Below are 19270 nucleotides of genomic sequence, written 5' to 3' on the forward strand. Positions count from 1 at the left end.
AGTAAGACATTAACTCCTATTTTGGGAGATAATCTCTATCATGAAAGAGATATGATTTTTTGACCTTATCAGATCAAGTTTGATAGTTTGAGTAAGATTTGGAATCTTAGTAGGAGAAGAAATAGAATGGGATTCTGATTTCCTATTTATAGACTATTGCAGGCTAGTGAGCTGAAACCCAGTTTAGCTTAACTTATAAGATAGCCCAACTCATAGAGTGGGTAGTTCACAAGGTGATTTTAAGCGTAGGCCTAATCGAGATTGAGTTGAGACCTTGGGCCGTGATATGTTTATTTCGTTATTGGGTCTCATCAAGCCCAAGACGGTTTTTGGCCCTAACAGTTAGCCCCCCACTCTCTTAGTTAAAGAGTATTTAGCTTAGAGAGTAGATTTAATCGAATGAGTGCAGACTGAGCAGATTAGTGATAGCAGCTCATTAGGTCGGATGGATTGTTGTGTGGATTGGGTTGATGACTTGTCGATTTGAGGTGCAAGTCTTTCAATCGGTCTAGGCCGATTGAATGTGTAAATCTATAAATCGGTCTGAGCCGATCGAATTTGTCTACTTATGAATCGGTTTGGGCCGATCGAAGATATAAACTTATGAATTAGTTTGGGCCGATCGAAGATGTAAACTCATTAATCGGTCTGAGCCGATTGAAGGTGTAAACTCGTGAATCGGGCAGGGCCGATTCAGGGTGTAAACTCGTGAATCGGGTAAGGTCGATTCGAAGGTGTATGCCAAGTGGAGCTTGTATGGAGCTTGCAGTCGAGTCGACGTGACCGACTTATAGTTGAAACCTTTGAGGGCTATGTGGCCTAGTCGGCGTGACCGACTTTGTAGTTGAAAACATTTGATTGAAGCTGGAGCAGTGACATGCATGGCATGCATGTTTTAAGCAAAGAGTTGAATGGAGAGTCAATATGCATGATGTGCATGTGTTATGGACTGAATGAAGAGTGAGCTAAATGGAAAAATGGGTTGCATGTATTTAAGTAATGGGCCGAATAGAGAAAGATTTAACCAAATAGAGTGATAGTTAAAAGGAGATAATGACACATACCTTTCCCCTTCAAGTGCTGCCACCCATGCTTGATGGACCGAGTGGAGAGAGGGATGTTACCTTCTATGTCGGAGCTGAACCAATTGAAGTTGAGTGGGCACGTGATTCACTTTTGGGCTGAACCGAATGGGCACGTTGATATTGTATGTGCAGACCAAAATATCATTGAGTGGACTACTCGTGTTGTTTAGTGGTGCTGAGTTGCAGTGGGGAGTGGAAAGTTTGCAAACAGCGGGGAGTGTGAGGGCTTTTGTGACAGGTGTGCTGGAGATTGTGATTTGAAGGTGGTTTGAGTTGATATGTATTGGTTGGGAAGGGGCGATGGTTCGAGTTTGGAGTTTTGTAATACGGTGGGGTAAGGAGATTAGGCGAGAGTGGGGTGGCGTCACTTAAGCAGGTTTTGTTTGGGGGGTTTCTCTTCATGTTTAGTAGATGACTTTTGGTGTTTTGAGAGGATTACTGCTGTGTTTTTAGGATTTAACTATGTGATTGGAGAAGCTGTTAGGGCGATTTTAGGAGAACAGGTGGACGGGTTTTGGGTTTCAAAGTGGTGGCAAATCTCCGTGAAGTTGAATTAGGATTGGATCAAGGTTGGTCGAGTTTGAGTTACTTTCTAATGGAGCGGAGGTCCTAGAGATGCTGGCGTATTGCGGCATCTTCTTGAATGAACAAATTGACAGATTTTATGGCGGGTAATGCATTGCAAAGCTTTGATGATGGTGGCGGACCACCTAATGGTTTGATGGTTGAAGTGAAAAGGCACGTGTAAAGAGGTTAGAGACAGAAGCTATTGTCTTATCTGAACAAAGGATTAGAGAAGAGAGATTGTTGAAACAAAGTCAATGAATCAAGTGGTTTAGGAACACCACTTTAAACTCTGATACATTATTATTTTATTATTAATTTAGAACAATAATATAAGCTTCAAGGTCTTATACTACCCACTGAATGGATATAATATAAAATAAATTACAATATGCCGAATAGATATAATATGGCATGTGAATAGATAAAACAAACAAAGAAAAATAAAGAGAGAAAAAACAAAATTCTTATCGTGATGGAATTTTCTGATTAACATTATCAATCAAAAGGAGTTTCGTGTTGCCTCCCATGTTGTAAAGTCGTCGTTGGCAGATGATTGTCAGGGCCCCACGGTGGGCGTCAAACTGTAGATGCAAAAAATCTACCGTCATGAAAATAGAGTCTGATCCTGTGAGGTTGAGGCCACTAATAATCCGCTAGACCTGTACACATGAAAGGGCAAGCGTGAAACTTCCGGAAAACACCGAGGTGGTGTTTGCCGTAGGCACTCCGACGCTCAAGTTAGCGAGACTGAAAGAGATTATTTGATCAGAATTAAGGAGATGAACAATTACCAAGAGTCTTGTCGGAGGCTAAGACTACGACAGAGGTGTCGGGTTCTTGGGAGCAAGAACTTAAGAGCAAATGTATGGTTTTGAGTAGTGTAGATTGACTATGGGAGATTGCATGCCTAATGAGAGGGAAAACCTCTGTTTTTATAGTGAACCCAAGGGGTTGGAATCCTAGTAGGACATTGAGTCCTCTTTTTTCAGAGATAATCTCTATTATGAAAGAAATATGATTTCTTGACCTTATCAGATTAACCTTATCAGATTAAGTTTAATAGTTTAAATAAGATTTGAAATCTTAGTAGGAGACTAAGTCCTATTTTAGGAGATAATCCCTATCATGAAAGAGAGATGATTTATTGACCTTATCAGGTCAAGTTTAATAGTTTAAATAAGATTTGGAATCTTAGTAAGACATTAACTCCTATTTTGGGAGATAATCTCTATCATGAAAGAGATATGATTTATTGACCTTATCAGATCAAGTTTAATAGTTTAAACATTAAGTCCTATTTTGAGAGATAATCTCTATCATGAAAGAAATATGATTTTTTGACCTTATCAAATCAAGTTTGATAGTTTGAGTAAGATTTGGAATCTTAGTAGGAGAGGAAATAAAATAGGATTCTGATTTTCTATTTATAGACTGTTGCAGACTAATGGGCTGAAACTCAGTTTAACTTAACTTATAGGATGACCCAACTCATAGAGTAGATAGTTCGCAAGGTGATTTTAAGCGTAAGCCCAATCGAGATTGGGTTGACGCCTTAGACCGTGACATGTTTATTTCGTTATTGGGCCTCGTCAAACTCAAGACGATTTTTGGCCCTAACAAAAAGCAACAGAATAAAATTGCTCATTTGTGGTCAGAGCGTGTAATGAAATTCTTCATGATTTAAAGGAAATCATTTATACAAAAGAACATAATTTGTAATGAAATTCTTCATGATGTAAAGGAAATCATTTATACAAAAGAACATAATTTGTAATGAAATTCTTTCTAAGTTATAAATAAACAGAAACTATGAATTCAGTACATTAAAATTTGTTTACAAGGAAGATATACAAGAAAGGCAGAAGCAATTTCCAAGATGCTTCTGTTACCAGCTCCTAAATGTTGTATAAATCTTCCATTGTATTTGTTGAGTTACATCTTTGACAATTTCCTCCATGGGGTTCGCCATTCTGATTTCCGAAAAAGTATACACCATGGTTTTCAATAACAAAACAAAGAGATGATCAAAAATTAGAAATATAGCTACAGCAGATAAAAATTACGATAAAGAACAAAAACAAATAACACAAACAAATCTACCATGCACAATTTCTGCCTACCCAAACAAATAAGGCCAAAATCCAACCACCAAAAACAAGTAATGAAAACACAAACAAATCTACCATGCGCAACTGCTGCTTACTCAAACAAATAAGGTCAAAATCCAACCACCAAAAACAAGTAGCTCAAATTTACCCAAGCAGATCATGCCAAAATCAAAACATAAACAAACAATCAAACAATTACACCATGCATTACCAAACATTTATGAAAAAATTAATATGTACCAGAATAAGAAAAAGGGTCACTCTCTCCATGAATCAATTCAAGCAAACCAACCCCACCGTTTGGCTGGATTTTTCTTTCATTTTAGGGTTCAAGTTTCACTACAACATTTTTCATACATTGACTTGATACAAAATTGTAGAAAAACTTTTAGTGAACCAAAACTATAGATACTAAATTTTTTGACTCTGTGAAGTTAATAGAGAACCCGATGCAATAACTTTTAAAAGTATAAATATATTTTTAACACTTTGTTCTAGTTCATGGTCTCTGCCTTGGGGCATGGTGCTGGTATAAGGTGGCAACATTGCTTAAATCAAGTGAAAATAATGTAGCTGAAAACAACATTGCTTAAAACCGCCAAAAAGAGGTAGGCCTCAAAGCAAACTCACATTTTATTATTTTCTTGTCCTGTGAAAATAATGTAGTTGGATGGCAGGCCTGCCATAAGGACTGAGAAAGGAGATAATGTTATCCAACCAGTAATCAAGGCAGTAGAGGTCGATTAATATATGTAGAATTTCACTTTCATAATAGTCAAGACTAAGATTTGCAATCCATTATTTTATTTTCTAAATTGACATAAAGGATAAACCCAGATCCTTCCAACTACAGATTGTACCATATTATATATTATTCATTTTTCAATGTCAATGTTGAGGTCTCTTCTCTACATCAGTTTTCATTAATTTACATGCATTTAAACTATGTTAAATTTAAAATATTATTTACATCTGTTTCTAAAATGGCATATTGTCACAGAAACTTCTAAAAAGTTGCTGCATCGGGTTCTATTAACTTCACAAAGTCAAAAAACATAGTATCTATAGTTTTGGTTCACCAGGAAATCAAACAAAATTCTGGCCGTACCAGTCATTAAACTACCAACCACCAAGTCATGTTAAGAAAAGCTCCAAGCTCCAAAGAACAAAAATAATACTGCCCCAGGCAGCCCAAAATCCCAGCGACCAGAAAGCAAAAGCATAAATCAGTTCATCCATAAAAACAAAGGAAAAACAGAAATAAAAACATGGACAACACCCCCAAACACCACGCAAACAGAACACATTAATCAAAACAGACAAAATTTAGTTGTTTCTTTTCCAGAGCTATGAAGATAAAGCCACATAGAGAAAGTGGTGATTAACATACATTATCATTTAAACCAAAAACAACTAGAATAGAGAAATACATACTTTAACCTAGGTGGAGACCAGAAAAGGTTTAAATCGCCTGGAAAACCTTTGAGGTGCCCAAATAAACCCTTGTTTAAGTCAGCAATCCAAGTAACTGGTTCTGGTTCAAAATCAAATGAACCTACATAATAAACAAAAAATATTATTTAGTTTCCAGTCAATGAAATATGTGACTTGAAGAGCAAAGACAACAGGACACTGAGGACAGGACCTCATACTTACAGCACGCTAGGGTAGACCAACACCCTCAGAAACAAGACAATATACAAATCCAACTAGAAGATGTACAACAGAAACAAAACTGCAGAAATGGTTTGTACAGTTAAACAGGGATAACATTTAGAAACGCCAAGGCTATGAGATCCATTGAGAAAAGAAACAATGAAACACTATCTTATCCACTTTTTGCAAAGGATGTAACATGAAAATTGAAATCTACAAATGTAACAAAGCAATTACGTTATCTATGATGATGACATACTATGGATATGGGAAGTAATTGTAGACCTTCTTGTTGAGTATATTGAAGATGACATTTAAGAAGTACCTGTAGAAAACAAAACGCCAGCAACATCTAGGCTTAATCTAAAATTAAGAGAAAACAAGATCCCAGGCTTTAAAATTTAATCCATGAATTCAAGGTCCAACCTACATAACAAAGAATCAAAATCTTATTCTCATAGTAAAGCAATTCCAACCCTTCTTTCCCTTCCGTCTCTCTCCAACCCAACAGTGGGTTCTCTTTTTTTCTTTATCTCCAGACCCACAACCCAAAAAACAAAAAAGAAAAAACCAACTACTGGTTGGCCGCCATGTGAGGAGGAAGTGAAGAAAAAAATTTAGTGGCCGCCGGAATCGGCCAGATCGTGGCGGAAGAATGTGATTACTCTGTGATCTCATCCGATCTGCCCTTGAACCGCCATGATCTAGCCCAAATCGTGGCAGACACCCTACGTCGCGGCATATCTAGAGCAACAAATCCGCCGCGATGCAATCTGGTGCTCCACATCGTAACCAGACAAATCGCAGCCGCCGAATTTGTTTCCGGTTGCTGTGATATCTTTTTCATGACTTTGATCCGCCAAAATGTTTTTGGTTTAATCCAACAGAGAAGAAGAAACAAAGAGATGGAAGAAAAGAAAGACAAAAAAGAGAGGAGGAAGTGAAAAAAAAAAAAAAAAATTATAAATAAAAGAGAACGGAAATACGGAGAAAGAGATATAAAATTAAAAAATTTGGAGGGAAATTACTATACTGTCTTTTAGCATATGGGAATCATTAATGAAACATAATGGGAAGTGGTTGTTTAACATTTCTAAATTTTTTGGGTATTACTTTGTCTTCACGGAAAACTTTGGATAAGTGTATGTCGTTCGGCCCCTACAAATTACAGGTATAAATAACTCTCTAAAATCTTAGGCTCGAGCTAAGAATTTTTAAATGTAACCTATGCTTAACCCGGGAAGCCCAACCTGGGCCTAGGTATTTTCATCCCTATTTGATAGGAAAAAATGGATGAATGGATATTAGCAAGTGATTTTTAACTCTTATTCAATTGATTGATATCCCCCATTACTAAATACATATTTCCTATAATTATAAAAAAAAAAAAAAAAAAATCTCTTTAAACCTCATTTAATACTAAAAATAGCCCTATAAGATTAATTAGGTTTATTTTTCCCAATTTCAAACTTAACTATTGTTTTTGGTTTACAAACTTTTTCCCCTTATTTCCTAATATCAAATTTAAAACTTACTTTTCCTTTTACAAATTCATATTCATCTTATTGTGTGATTATTTTTTCCGTAGTTTTAATATTATATTTTCATATAACAATCAAATATTTAAAATAAAACAAATTGTTTCAATGATTATGAAAATTTAGGATGTAAGATTAAATGTTAAAAATAAAAATAAAAATATAAAATAGAGTATAAGTGTATTTAGAAATTATAATGTTATTTCTAGTAACTTTAATTAAAATTAAACTTGTCAAAAGAAAAACTAAATTTAAAAGTGAGAGATAATGATAAATTAGATAGGGGCCAAAAATCTATTGAGAGGATATATTGGCACTCCTATTAATGAGTTAAAGAAACTCTGCTTTTTAATAACTTTTGTGATGTCAAAATTTATCACTATATTAAATTATCAATATTAAGTTTAATTTCTAATTCTTTACAAATACTTTTGACACCCCACATTTATCTTATTTAATTTCTACTAATTTAATCAAAATTGAATTAGAAAATAAAAAATTATCCAAATTGCAGTTAATATAACAAGTTTACCCTCCTATAATATTCATAATTGAACAAGGAAATTACGAATTTACCCTTACTTTTATATCTTAATAATGTAAGCCTAATTTTCATCTAATAGATAATGAAGACTTTTCAACTTATATTTTATAAATTTAAGCTTCATTTGGTTTATTATTGGATGATTTTCAGAATAGTATTTTGAAAAAAAAGTAAAATTTGGTTATTTTTACGAAAAATGTAATTATTAATGTTTTGTGAGATGAAAAAGTAGAATGGGATTTTGAGAATATTGAAACAAATGCGGGTCCGTTTGGTTAATTATTCTGATAGTTTTTAGAATAATATTTTGAAAAAAAAAAATTAAATTGGGCGGGTATTACGATGTAGGATTTGGAAATTAAAAAAAATATTCCCTATATTTGTTTATTTACTAAACACCCCTATAATAAAATATTAAAAGTTAACAAAAACACCCCTAACCCACCCATTAAATACGGACAGCTGGCCGCCACCACCGAAGGATGGTCGGAGTGTTTTTGCAATTTCTAAAAAAAATATTTGGGGGTATTTAGTTAAATTAATAAATTTATGAGGTTTAAAAGAAATTGAAAAATATAGAATAATATTTTGAGAATAATAACATTTTACTGTTTAACATTTTTGGGAATACTAAATACCATTTTTGGGTTTAACTTTATTGGAAAAACCAGAGTAGTATTTTAAATTCATGAACCAAATGAAGCCTTACTCTTTATATGATGAATCTAATCCGCCAAATAGTTGGGCAAGTTTATTATCCAAGTACTTGAAATTCCTCGACATGATATTCTTATCTCTGAAGTAGTTTTGATTTCCTTATTGTTAAGGGGAATCGCTATTGCACTAGATCATACTCAACCAACTAGTCGAGATATTGACTACCAGTCTTGAAGTTTCAGTCTCTACTCTAATAAAAATAAAGGTTAATACCATTTACACCCCCTAAGATTCAAGAAATTGATAGTTGGACCTTTCAATTATAAAATGAAGGATCAAATGACCTAAAAGAGGGGTAGATTAGACTTTTAAAACCTCCGAATGTTACTTTATCACAATATACTCAAATTAAAACTCTTACTGACTTAAAGATGTTTCTCTAGTGCAATATATAAATATGGCAAATGGCAAGCAATTGAAAATGCTTAAACAAAAAAAATAAATTGCACAAATATAAAGAGATAAGAGAAAAGAAAAGCAAACACAACAATACATAATGGTTCGGCCCCAACCAATCTATGTCCACTCCTTTTAAGCTATCCTTCTTGGAGTATTCTATAATCTCCCTTAGTTGATCACCCAACCAAGCAAATCCAATACAAATAGCTTTCCTCCAAGTGTTATTAAACATTTACACACAATTGTTTCACGAGGTGCAATTGGAACCCCTCTCTCACACACTAAGACTTACTTTCTCTCAGCAGAATTACCTAGAAACCCGAGAATAAACCTCACTCTTTTACAACTCGAAATTTGATTGATAAAACAATGAAAAACTCTCTCAAAGAGTAGATGAACAATTGTATAGCTCAAGAAACCTAATCTACAAAAATACAAGTTTAGGATTTAGCAAGGGTTTAATTTAGAATATGAAATTTGTAAGTGAAAGCTCCAAAAGATTGGTATAAGATTGTTTGATTTCTTTTGTTATGAAAGAGATGAAATTTCACAGAATATAAAGTTATTTCAGAATGGGTTTTGCTTAATTTATATATGGGAGTGCAAAAATATGGTCATTATACCTAAAAAGGGACTTTGAAAATCGTAGAAATTGGCCGACCATTTCCAATCCGATAGATTGTTTCCAATCCAGTCGACTAAATTTGAGGTGGTGCCTATGTGGTGCATAGATCCGGCATTTTCCCCATCCCGTCGGAGACTTGGACCGAATGGGGCGGAGATTCCCTGAATGGTTCGAAGACTGGACCAAGTCGAGGCCAAAATTCAATCCACAGGGCTGGGGACAGGGTTAGTCTTGTCCTGGCCCGTCCCGCCCCGCCGTATATATATATCTTCCTACCTTCTACTCGTTGTGAAACACTTATTTAGACATAATAGTTCCATGGTTATAAACATAAAATTAGCAACTGACTTTACACAGATCTAGCAATTATGATAGTGATAAAAAAAAGGCACTTATGACTCAACGTCAACCTCAACAAGTCAAATAACACAATCCCAGTAAAATAGGAAATTTTGACTCGACTACTTTATTACTTAACTGGTATGGCAAGGAAGGAATTTGTTTGGGTAATACAATTGGGATACTATTAAAAATGAAATTAATTTATTTTTGTATATAAAAGATTTTGTCACAGATAAAAGACCTTTTTGCTAAAGATATATTTAGTGTATCATGAATTGTTAAACTTCTTTTCCCCCACTGCATTAACCATATTCTTCTTCAATTACCCAATAAAACTTGCAATTACGGTAATACAAAGGCCTTCAATAATAATACAACTACAAGATGATATTCAATTGCACAAGTATTTACATATTGTTTATTATGGGTACAAAAGAATTGCCCTCTATAGGGAACAATTTGGAGAAAGAATTCAGAACAAAATGTCTACAGCAGCAAAAACAAAAGCTGATGAGAAAAATATAGATGAACTCATCTTTCTGTGCACAGGTATTACGAAAAGAATTTACTCCTAAGCAAAACATAATGCTTCCAAATAATCGTCAACATATGCTAAGCAAGGCCAGTGATCAGTTCTAATTCGAACTAAAGTTGAGTTATCAGATACTTCCATTCGAAATAGAAGATGGAACCTTGGGGGAAGAAATATCAAAATGAGAAAGCAACCCATATTTCTTTTACTGATATTAACCTGACCTTCTCCTTCTTTTTCATCCCCGATGTAAGTAAGATGCAGAGGCCCTCGCTCAATATCAGTACTGAAGTTACTACCATCAAGAAACGAATCAGAGGCCAAATCCTTCCAGATGATATCCATAATGATTCCACCATCCTTCACAATGTTGATAAGTTGCTCTCCAATCACGCTTACAACAAAGGGTGCCAGGCAGCGTTCTGTAGCCCTAATCAAAGTGTCTGCGGGAACTTCAAGTAGCTTGACTGACTGGATTCCATTTATTGCTGCAACCCCCTTGCCTCCTTTCAATGTAAAAGTCTCCCGCCCTGTGCTGGAAGAGGTACTACATGCCTCCCAAAGAGCATTGAACAAATCAGAGTAATAAAGAGGTATTACATCTTCTGGTATATCCGGTGGGGAAATAGCCTTGAGAAACATGTCTTCTATGCCTACTGTGATACTCTGAAGCTGGCCATATATGATCTGACCATTTTCTGCATTTGTTTCAATAAAAACATCGACAAGACCAGGTGATGGTTCGGAGGGTTCCAAATCAATAATTACATGAGCTCGAAAGCTTTCCTCTTCTCCAGAACCATTTTCTACAGGAACATCTAGTGAAACCATTTGATCAGAAAAACTACCCTTTCTTGCAGGTTCACCTAGAAGAAAAGGTATGTGACACGAAGGAATAGACCCATATGGTGCTGAGGATGAAAATTTAAGCACGGTAGCATATATGGCTGGAAGGGAATCTACTCCATCCAACCCACCCATAGAGGAATCATCTCCCCACAAATGATTGAAAGGCCCAGATTCAAATCTCAAACTACATGATATTCTAACCTTCAGCCCTTCCACATGCCTGAAGTCAGGAATACAAGAAAAGTGCCTCCTGAGTATTCCTAATATTTCTGAAATTTTAGAATCCATGACACGTAATGGTTCAAGTGGCTGATTGATATTTTCTGCTTTAGACACAATCTGATGATCAATACTGCCATCAAGTTCCCTTTCATAAACAACAGGTTCAGTGTCCCTAATGTTGTCTATAAAACCAGATTTATTACTCCCAATACCCATGGTTGATAACGACAAGGACCAAGATTGTTTGACTAGTGGTGGTATCACACGCTCAAGATGAACACAAGATGAGATGTTTTTGGACCTCTTGATATCATGATAGTGCCTTGGAGACTGAATGTTGAAGAATGAATTCGAATGTGGAGATGGTGCTATGCCAAGAAGTTGCTCCCCATGATTAAGTACGCCTCTGAGCTTCCCTCCTGGTATACAAATCAGCAGTCGCAAGTAGATCCTGCAAAATTCCATGATCATTTAGAAGCCAATGACATGAACTAAAATAAACTACATCACTTCCGTACCAGAAATAATAAAAAATTGACATCAAAAATGATATGGGATAAAAAATAACTATGCTTTTGTTGTCAAACCTTGCATGATCACGAATCTCCAAATCAGGGAAGTACAGGCAGGTGAATGCAAGGAGGCGTGATAGTCCAATGAATAATCTAGAGCTATGATGGTGCATCAGCATGGTTCGGCAATTCCCAAGCACTCTACTTCCCTGAGACCAAGACTTCAGTCCTGTGTCTGGGCCATGCTTCTCAACGAGGAAAGCCATTAAGTTAGTGAGCAGCTCTAACAATCCTTGAGGAGGTATTGTATCATTTTCAGCAATTCTATCAAATATTGGGAAGTAAGAAACTAATTTATAATCTATGATGACTCTTGGAAGCAAATGCTCATCAAGTTTTTGAAGCAAACACTCTCCCAACCAACGATGCTTTTGACAGCCTATCAAGCGATCAATGAAAGCTACAATGACTGGGACCAATCTCTGAAACTTTAATGTCATGTCCACTAGCATGCCCTGGAACATCAAAGTTGTAGACATGAATAATGAGTGATTCCGTAGCTTGTATAATAAAGCAGTTCTAAAACAAAAATAAAATCCATAATTGTACATCAATACACCAAGCCTCCAGATCACCAACTCTATTTTTCTCTCTAATTTTTAAAATTAAAGAGCGATGAAAGATATTGTTGAATCTAAACACAGACATTGCCGACATCAGTAAAAATTTCTGTTTAAATTCAATTTTTTAAAATGACAACTTTGGATTAATTTTCTTTTGGATCCAAAACAATGTTTTACACATGATCCATATCAGAAAGTAATTAAATAGGAAAATACTAGGAAAGCAAAACCTATTGAAGAGACAATATGAATTTTCTAGAGGCAAAACTGTTACAATCACATTGAATTTACTTTTAATTTATAATTAAACATTGCCCAAAATCCTATGAAAATATACATACAGTACATCCAGGGACAATAATTAGCTCGCAACTATATGACTCAGACCTTAGAGGGGAAAACAGAAAAGGATAATGAAAATTAGAGTAACAATAAATATCAATATACTGATGTAAATTAACATGAAAGAATCACTAGTTAGATCTGTATGACAAATGTTGAGTGCTAACAATTAATTTCATTTCCTTCATAAGATGGGAAATCAGAGAGCAAAACTGTTTCAAGGATGTCAACTGTTATTGAAATGTCATTTCTACTCCGTTGGACCGAAAAATCTTAACCATTAATGACTAGATCTTTGGAGTGGCATAAGCAATATTTCTAACTTAAACAACCAAGAAAAATAATTAATCCCTTGCATTCCACATCACATGACAAACGAAAATCAGTTTCCTCCAAGCCCAAGTAGAGGTTCAAAGTACCCAAATCAAGCCGTCTTCTATCTGGGACCTTGCCATTGGTCAGAACTGAAGAATTGCAATTGACAAGGTATACAATTCCAAGTAAAGCACATGAATTTAATAGGATTTTACCTAGAGATATGTCTAAAGTCATAAATTTTGTAAAACAAACTTACAACCATATAAATAAGAGTCGAACTACATTTTATTGAAAGAAAACTACTAAAAAGACCCTTTTGCTTTTGACACATTAAAATATGACATTTTTCAATTGGTTTAATAGATAAGATCTTTCATTTACTTTTGTTCCATTTTAACCTTCCACAACTTTCATGCTTTCACTCTAGCAACTCTAGCGCTAAAGTGACTATAACACTAGACGTGACTCTAGCACTAGAGCCACTAAATTTGTTTTTTTATTTAATTTTTCTCCAAATTAGTGTTAGAAATTAAATATCAAAACTTCTTTAAACTAACAATAAAATTAACTAATTATATTTTATTAAGAACTAAGACATTTTATTTTTAAAAAGGAATAGTAAATGTATATAAGAGTTAATTTAATTTTCTAAAAATAAAAAAATTTCACTCTAGTGCTATAGTCAACTAGACTCTAACGCTAGAGTTGACTGGACTCTAGCAACTCAAGCACTAGAGTGGTTTTCCCTAGCTGCTAGAGTGAAGAAGGAAAAAGTGGAAAGAAATTGAATGAAGGGTTTTATCTACTAAGCCAATTAAAAAACGGTCAGATTTCAATTTGACTCTTAAAAGAGGGTTTAAGTAATTATTCCTTTTATTGAGGATCTTGGTAAGAGTTTGCCAAGGAAAACTTAGAAGCAACGACCATAACAAAAGTTTCATTTTCTAATTGAAGGACTAGATGCACATGAATCCCTATTAAGTGTAAGCAAAAACAATACAAGGAGACAAAGCAACATCCAAGAACTATAGTGATATTTTTCTTTTTATTTATTTTTTTTATTTTAAGAATACATCCAAGAACTACGGAACGAGTAACTTAAACTTCTTCAAACACTGGATGTTCTTGATAGTGTGTTCTTCCAAACTAGATGACATTTTCCTCCTCAGAGTAGTTCACTGCACAGGGCCTATATCCACATAAAAACAACACTATGTGAACTATCACTCTACATTTCAGTTCCCTTGTACTTGATGCACTTATACAGTCTATACAAAAAAAGTACCCTAGAATGGTATCATAACCAACTTCCCAACTGAACTGGTATACATACTACATCAAGACCGAAATTGGCAAAGGGGAACCTAAAACTTTTGTGAGTATGCATTTACTGTAAACAATTTTCTACACACAATTAGTTTCAAGAATTTAGCACTTAGCAACAATATATAAATTGTTTAAGCTTGAGAGAAGCTTCAGGGGAAAGCTAACTAAATGTTCGATACTCTTTTCTCTTAAAAAATTGTATAGAATCAATGCAGTCTAATCCTCGAACAACTTACATTCCCTTTTCATGAAATAGCAATTAGCAATATTCAGAATAAAAGGAGAAAAAGTAAATTGAAAAATTAGAGTACCTGTAAAGCATGGAAGATTGTGGAATCCATAAGAAATCTAGTCGTGGAAGGATCAATGTTAGAATGAGATGATGCACCAATTAAAAACTTATGAAAGGTGCGGAATGCCACTGCAGTTTCTGTGCTAGTGGGAGGCAACCATTTTAAAGCTGACACTGAAACAAGACCGTCTTCAAAAAGCTTCACCACAGACTTCATTTCCCCAATTTCCCCATCTAGAGCACTCTCCGATTTCAAAATATCAAGAAAAATCGTGCAAAATGCAAGCAGATCAAGCTTCAAGGATTTCAATGCAAGGGGATCAAACACACTCAGATGAATCATCAAACCCAACTCAACAATAGCCTTCTTCTTCCCAACTTCTATACTCAACATCAATTTATTCAATAAACCCAACAACCAATGCACTGAAAGCAAACGAAATACCAAAAAATGTTGAGTTTCCTTCGAAACCAACATGAACCTTTTCGCAATCTCACACTCTTGCCCATCAAACGCATCAAAAAAATTTAAATACATCATCAAAACAGCATGGCACAGCACAGGATCAAACGAATAAATCATCCCAAAAAACTGGACCTTCAACATAGACGGCTGCAACTCCAAAGCCACTGCCACGGGCATTATCATTCCCAAAAGCTCCAACATCCCACAGGGAGTGAACACTTGTTGTGACTCCAAAAAAAAAGCCATTGCTTTCCTCAACTCCTTATAATTCAAACCCGTATTTGAACCCAACATCAGTTGCGGCACACTAAACGGTACCAAAGGCACAGAAGTATTCAAAATGGAAACATTCAACTTCAGATTTACAATATTATACACAACAGCCGTAAACAAAAGTATATAAGACTGGGAGGCATGAGTCCTCTCGCTTTGACACAAAGTCCACAAGTGTGCAGCAATATCAGATAACAAACAAGGATAAGAAATTTCCAATTGCCGTAAACATTCAGCAGCTATAGCCCTAGTGTGCCGGTCAAAGCCATGATTGGGTCGATTAATAACAGTTAACAACAATTCAACAACATTTTCTACATATTTAACATCAAACACCTGAAACGCATCAATTGAGATTAAAATACAAGTGGTTGAAATCATGAACTGCTCTTTGAAGGCAAAAGTGATGTGGAAATTATCAACTGGGGATTGAACTGCAAACCGGAGAGCTTCAATGAGGCGGTGAAGAGATGGATTTTGAGGTTTAGGAGTGGAGAAAAGCGTGAGGGAGTATTCTTCTAGAAAGATTAAAAGAGGGATTTTGAGAGGGAAGTCTTTCTTGAGAAGAGAAGAGAGAGCAAGGTCCACCAAAGCAGTGATTGAGTAATTGGAGGTCCATTTGGTGAGGCGTGCACCGCCGTGCTGGAAGTCTTCGATTAAAGATTCCCAGTCTTGCCATGAGAATGGCTTTAAAGCTGTTGCTCTGTCCGTCATGCCGCACTTACAAACCCTAGATCCTCAATTTGGGTGATCAAACTGTTGCCCCTGCATTCAATTCTAAATCTGGGACGCCGGGGGGGGTGGGGTGTTGTAATTTGAAAGAATTAATAAACTTGAAGGTTTATATTTGAAAAGTATTCCATTGGCAGCATAGTTGATAAGTTGAAGAGAGCAGGAGTAGTAATTTGGGAAGGGGAGGGATTGGATGGGTTTTTGATCCTTGATTGTGTTTTCTGTTCATTTTTAGCGTACATGAGAAATAAGATTTCAGTTCTAAGAGAAATAAAAAACAAATAGTATGCCTCAACAACTTTTCCTTATAATTACATCAAATAACCTTTTTTAGTTGAGAAATAGTTTAGTTTATTTATAAAAGTTTTTTAAAAAATAACTCTATTTCAAAATTTTATCCTTTTTACATATATTTTATATGCCACATAACACAACATTAGATAGATTGTATAATACTAAATATTTAAATAATGCAATACAGTATTTAGTAAAACAAAATGCACTGCATTAAATAATGTAATAAACTCTACATTAAATAATATAATGCTTACTAAGAACCATTGCATTAGATAATGCGATCTTACTTGGCATTATTTTTGAATGAGCAAACGACATGATCATTCCCGAGGTTTATCGAAATCCCAAGTTCATACCTCTAATTGTATTCATTATATATTCTCACACTTAATCTAACATCGTTAATTACTGTTTGATTTTAATATAATGCTATTATCAAACTGCCCTGTAACGGCTCCACACAGGTGGCCGGCCATGATCACACAGTATGACAGGATATCTCTCCCCCCCTTAAGGAGATTTCTTTCGCCTCCCTCACCACTCGAACCCAAGACCAAGGGGCTATAGTCATTTGGGAAGCATGGTGAGTACTATCAGGCACAGCAGCCCCTTGGTCTTGGGTTCGAGTGGTGAGGGAGGCGAAAGAAATCTCCTTAAGGGGGGAGAGATATCCTGTCATGCTGTGTGATCATGGCCGGCTAACCCGTACCACACAGCGGGCTTAGGCCAGATCACAAAGCAGGCCCAAGCCAGACCACAAAGACGGCCCGTGACTTACCAGGATATCCCCAGCCCTGGACACTAGGTGTCTTTCGCCTCCCTCACCATTCGAACCCAAGACCAAGGGGCTATAGTCATTTGGGAAGCATGGTGAGTACCATCAGGCTAGCTAGCCTGATGGTACTCATGATGCTTCCCATTTGCCTATAGCCCCTTAGGCATGGGTTCGAGCCATGTGGGAGGCGAAGAAATCCCTTAAGGGGGGAACAATACATGTCATGCTGTGTGATCATGGCCGGGCCAGTAGGGTATCAGAGCTAGGCGGTCCGTTACATGCCCTTATCTTCATCTCTCCTTCGTTCTAACACAGGACCTGGTGGAGAGAAGAGAAGAAGAAACGGAGAAGGAAAAAAGAAGAAGAAGATGAAGAATCTGGTGGAGAGAAGAGAAGAATAAAGAGGAGAAGAAGAAAAAGAGAAAGAATCTAGAAGAGAGAAGGAAAAGAGGAGGAGGAGAAGAAGAGAAAGAATGGGTAAAAAAAAAAAAAAAGTTGTAAAATGGAGTTCCTATGTTAGAAGGAAGGAGAGACGAAGAAGAAGAAGATGGAGAGAGTTTGATAATAACATTATGGTAGAATCAAACAATAATTAACGGTTTTAGATTAAAGGTGAGAATCTGGAATAAATGCAATCAATGGTATAAACTTTGGATTTCGGCAAACCTCATGTGAGAACATGTCGTTTGCTTATTTTGAACAAACAAACATGGCCAATTAATTTAATATTTATAAATTTAAATAGGCAATAGTTGATCAAACTATGGTCAACGTAGGTTAATGGCATTCACCATCGTTTGATCGATATTGACCAATGTTTGACCGGCATTGAATTGTGTTTAATCGGTGTTTGACAACTATTATGACTTCTGTTTATCGGCACTGACCACTAATCTGTTTAACTTTTGACCTTTTTTTTTTTTTTTTAAATTTATTAGTTAAATAATAATTGAAAAATATATTATTTTTAACAAATGAATTTTTGTTTGGGAATAAAAAAAAATTGCAATGCAATTCATTCACCAAATATATATAGCATAGTGTAAGAATAATATAATGTAATATTCTACCAAAGGTCATACAACATTGAGCAATGTTATGCTATGTCATATAATTCGCTTAATGCTATGCTATGTCACATGTCAAACATACACTATTTATATATACAACCTAAAAACGCTAACTTCACTTTACTATCCCATTATTTCTCAGTTCTCTTCCTCCACTGTCTTAAAATCTCCTTCTTTTTTCTCTACAATTCCATTTAGTTATCAAAGTCCGTTGAAACATGAAGAATCAAACTCAATTGCTCTTTAAAGATTCGAAACTCTAAACTCTTAACCTTAGTTTAATATCGTAATTCTTTCGGAAAATCAAATTTTAATAAAGTAGATTATAGGTCAAACTCAAACTCTATATTAGATGACATCGTTGGTAATAAATTATTTTCAATAATTGACGATTGTAATGGTACTAGCAATATTGAACCATTTTTGGTCAGACTCGTCGATCAGTTTTATAACTTCTCCATTTCTAATATTATTATATTGTTAATTTAATTTTAAAAAAAAAATTAGAATTTAAATTTATTTTTGGTATATTTGTAATGGACTTCCCTAAAAGGGGCGTTTTTGAATTCTAAAAATCCTACTTTTGAAAGCTCTGTTATGCGACAATCAATTTCTCCTATAATCAATTTTGAAATATGTTTATCAAACACATCAATGGTGTAGCTTATGGAACAAGTGAATATGTAGGAAGCTACAACAACTCAAAAGTAACCCTTAGAAACTGATATAAATAAAATAAAATAAAACTTGAAACAGAATATGAATTAAACCAATTTGATTACATAAACTGCTCTCTGCTATCAAGGCAGACGCCTAACAATGGAGTCAATCAATGAACACATCCTTAATTATGATAAAATTAGTTATTAAGACAAATGAAATATAATGAGACAATTTTAGTGGAATTGTAACTCAAAATTATTTTTTGATCAAACTAGTTTTAATCAAATAAAAACACAATAAATCCTTAAATAATGAAAATTTCTATTGGAAATAATTTTATTTTTATGTACCTAAAATATAGGATTTTTCTTAGAAAAAATGAAAATAAAATTAATTT

At 35.0% G+C, this 19270-nt stretch overlaps 1 protein-coding gene and 1 long non-coding RNA gene across 4 annotated transcripts; both read right to left on the reverse strand.

The window, feature by feature from the left end:
* Positions 1-3407: 3407 nt before the first annotated feature.
* LOC116130892 lies at positions 3408-6376 on the reverse strand. Of its 3 annotated transcripts, XR_004128179.1 has the most exons (4): positions 5676-6376; positions 5417-5495; positions 5195-5315; positions 3408-3622 (listed from the first exon to the last, which is right to left on the reverse strand). It is a non-coding gene; the product is annotated as an uncharacterized LOC116130892 (long non-coding RNA). The 3 variants fall into 3 exon arrangements; XR_004128169.1 differs by lacking the exon at positions 5417-5495 and having other exon boundaries at positions 3413-3622; positions 5654-6373; XR_004128167.1 differs by lacking the exon at positions 5417-5495 and having other exon boundaries at positions 3416-3622; positions 5676-6368.
* A 3569-nt stretch (positions 6377-9945) lies between these two features.
* Positions 9946-16321, reverse strand: LOC116129977. The gene is made up of 3 exons (XM_031415753.1): positions 14617-16321; positions 11772-12211; positions 9946-11635 (listed from the first exon to the last, which is right to left on the reverse strand). Exons 1-3 carry the CDS (start codon positions 16048-16050, stop codon positions 10153-10155), a joined length of 3357 nt encoding a protein of 1118 aa, XP_031271613.1. The 5' UTR covers positions 16051-16321; the 3' UTR covers positions 9946-10152.
* Between the last annotated feature and the right edge of the window lie 2949 nt (positions 16322-19270).

The sequence above is a fragment of the Pistacia vera genome, unplaced genomic scaffold (assembly GCF_008641045.1).
Source record: "Pistacia vera cultivar Batoury unplaced genomic scaffold, PisVer_v2 Contig100, whole genome shotgun sequence".
NCBI lineage: Eukaryota > Viridiplantae > Streptophyta > Magnoliopsida > Sapindales > Anacardiaceae > Pistacia > Pistacia vera.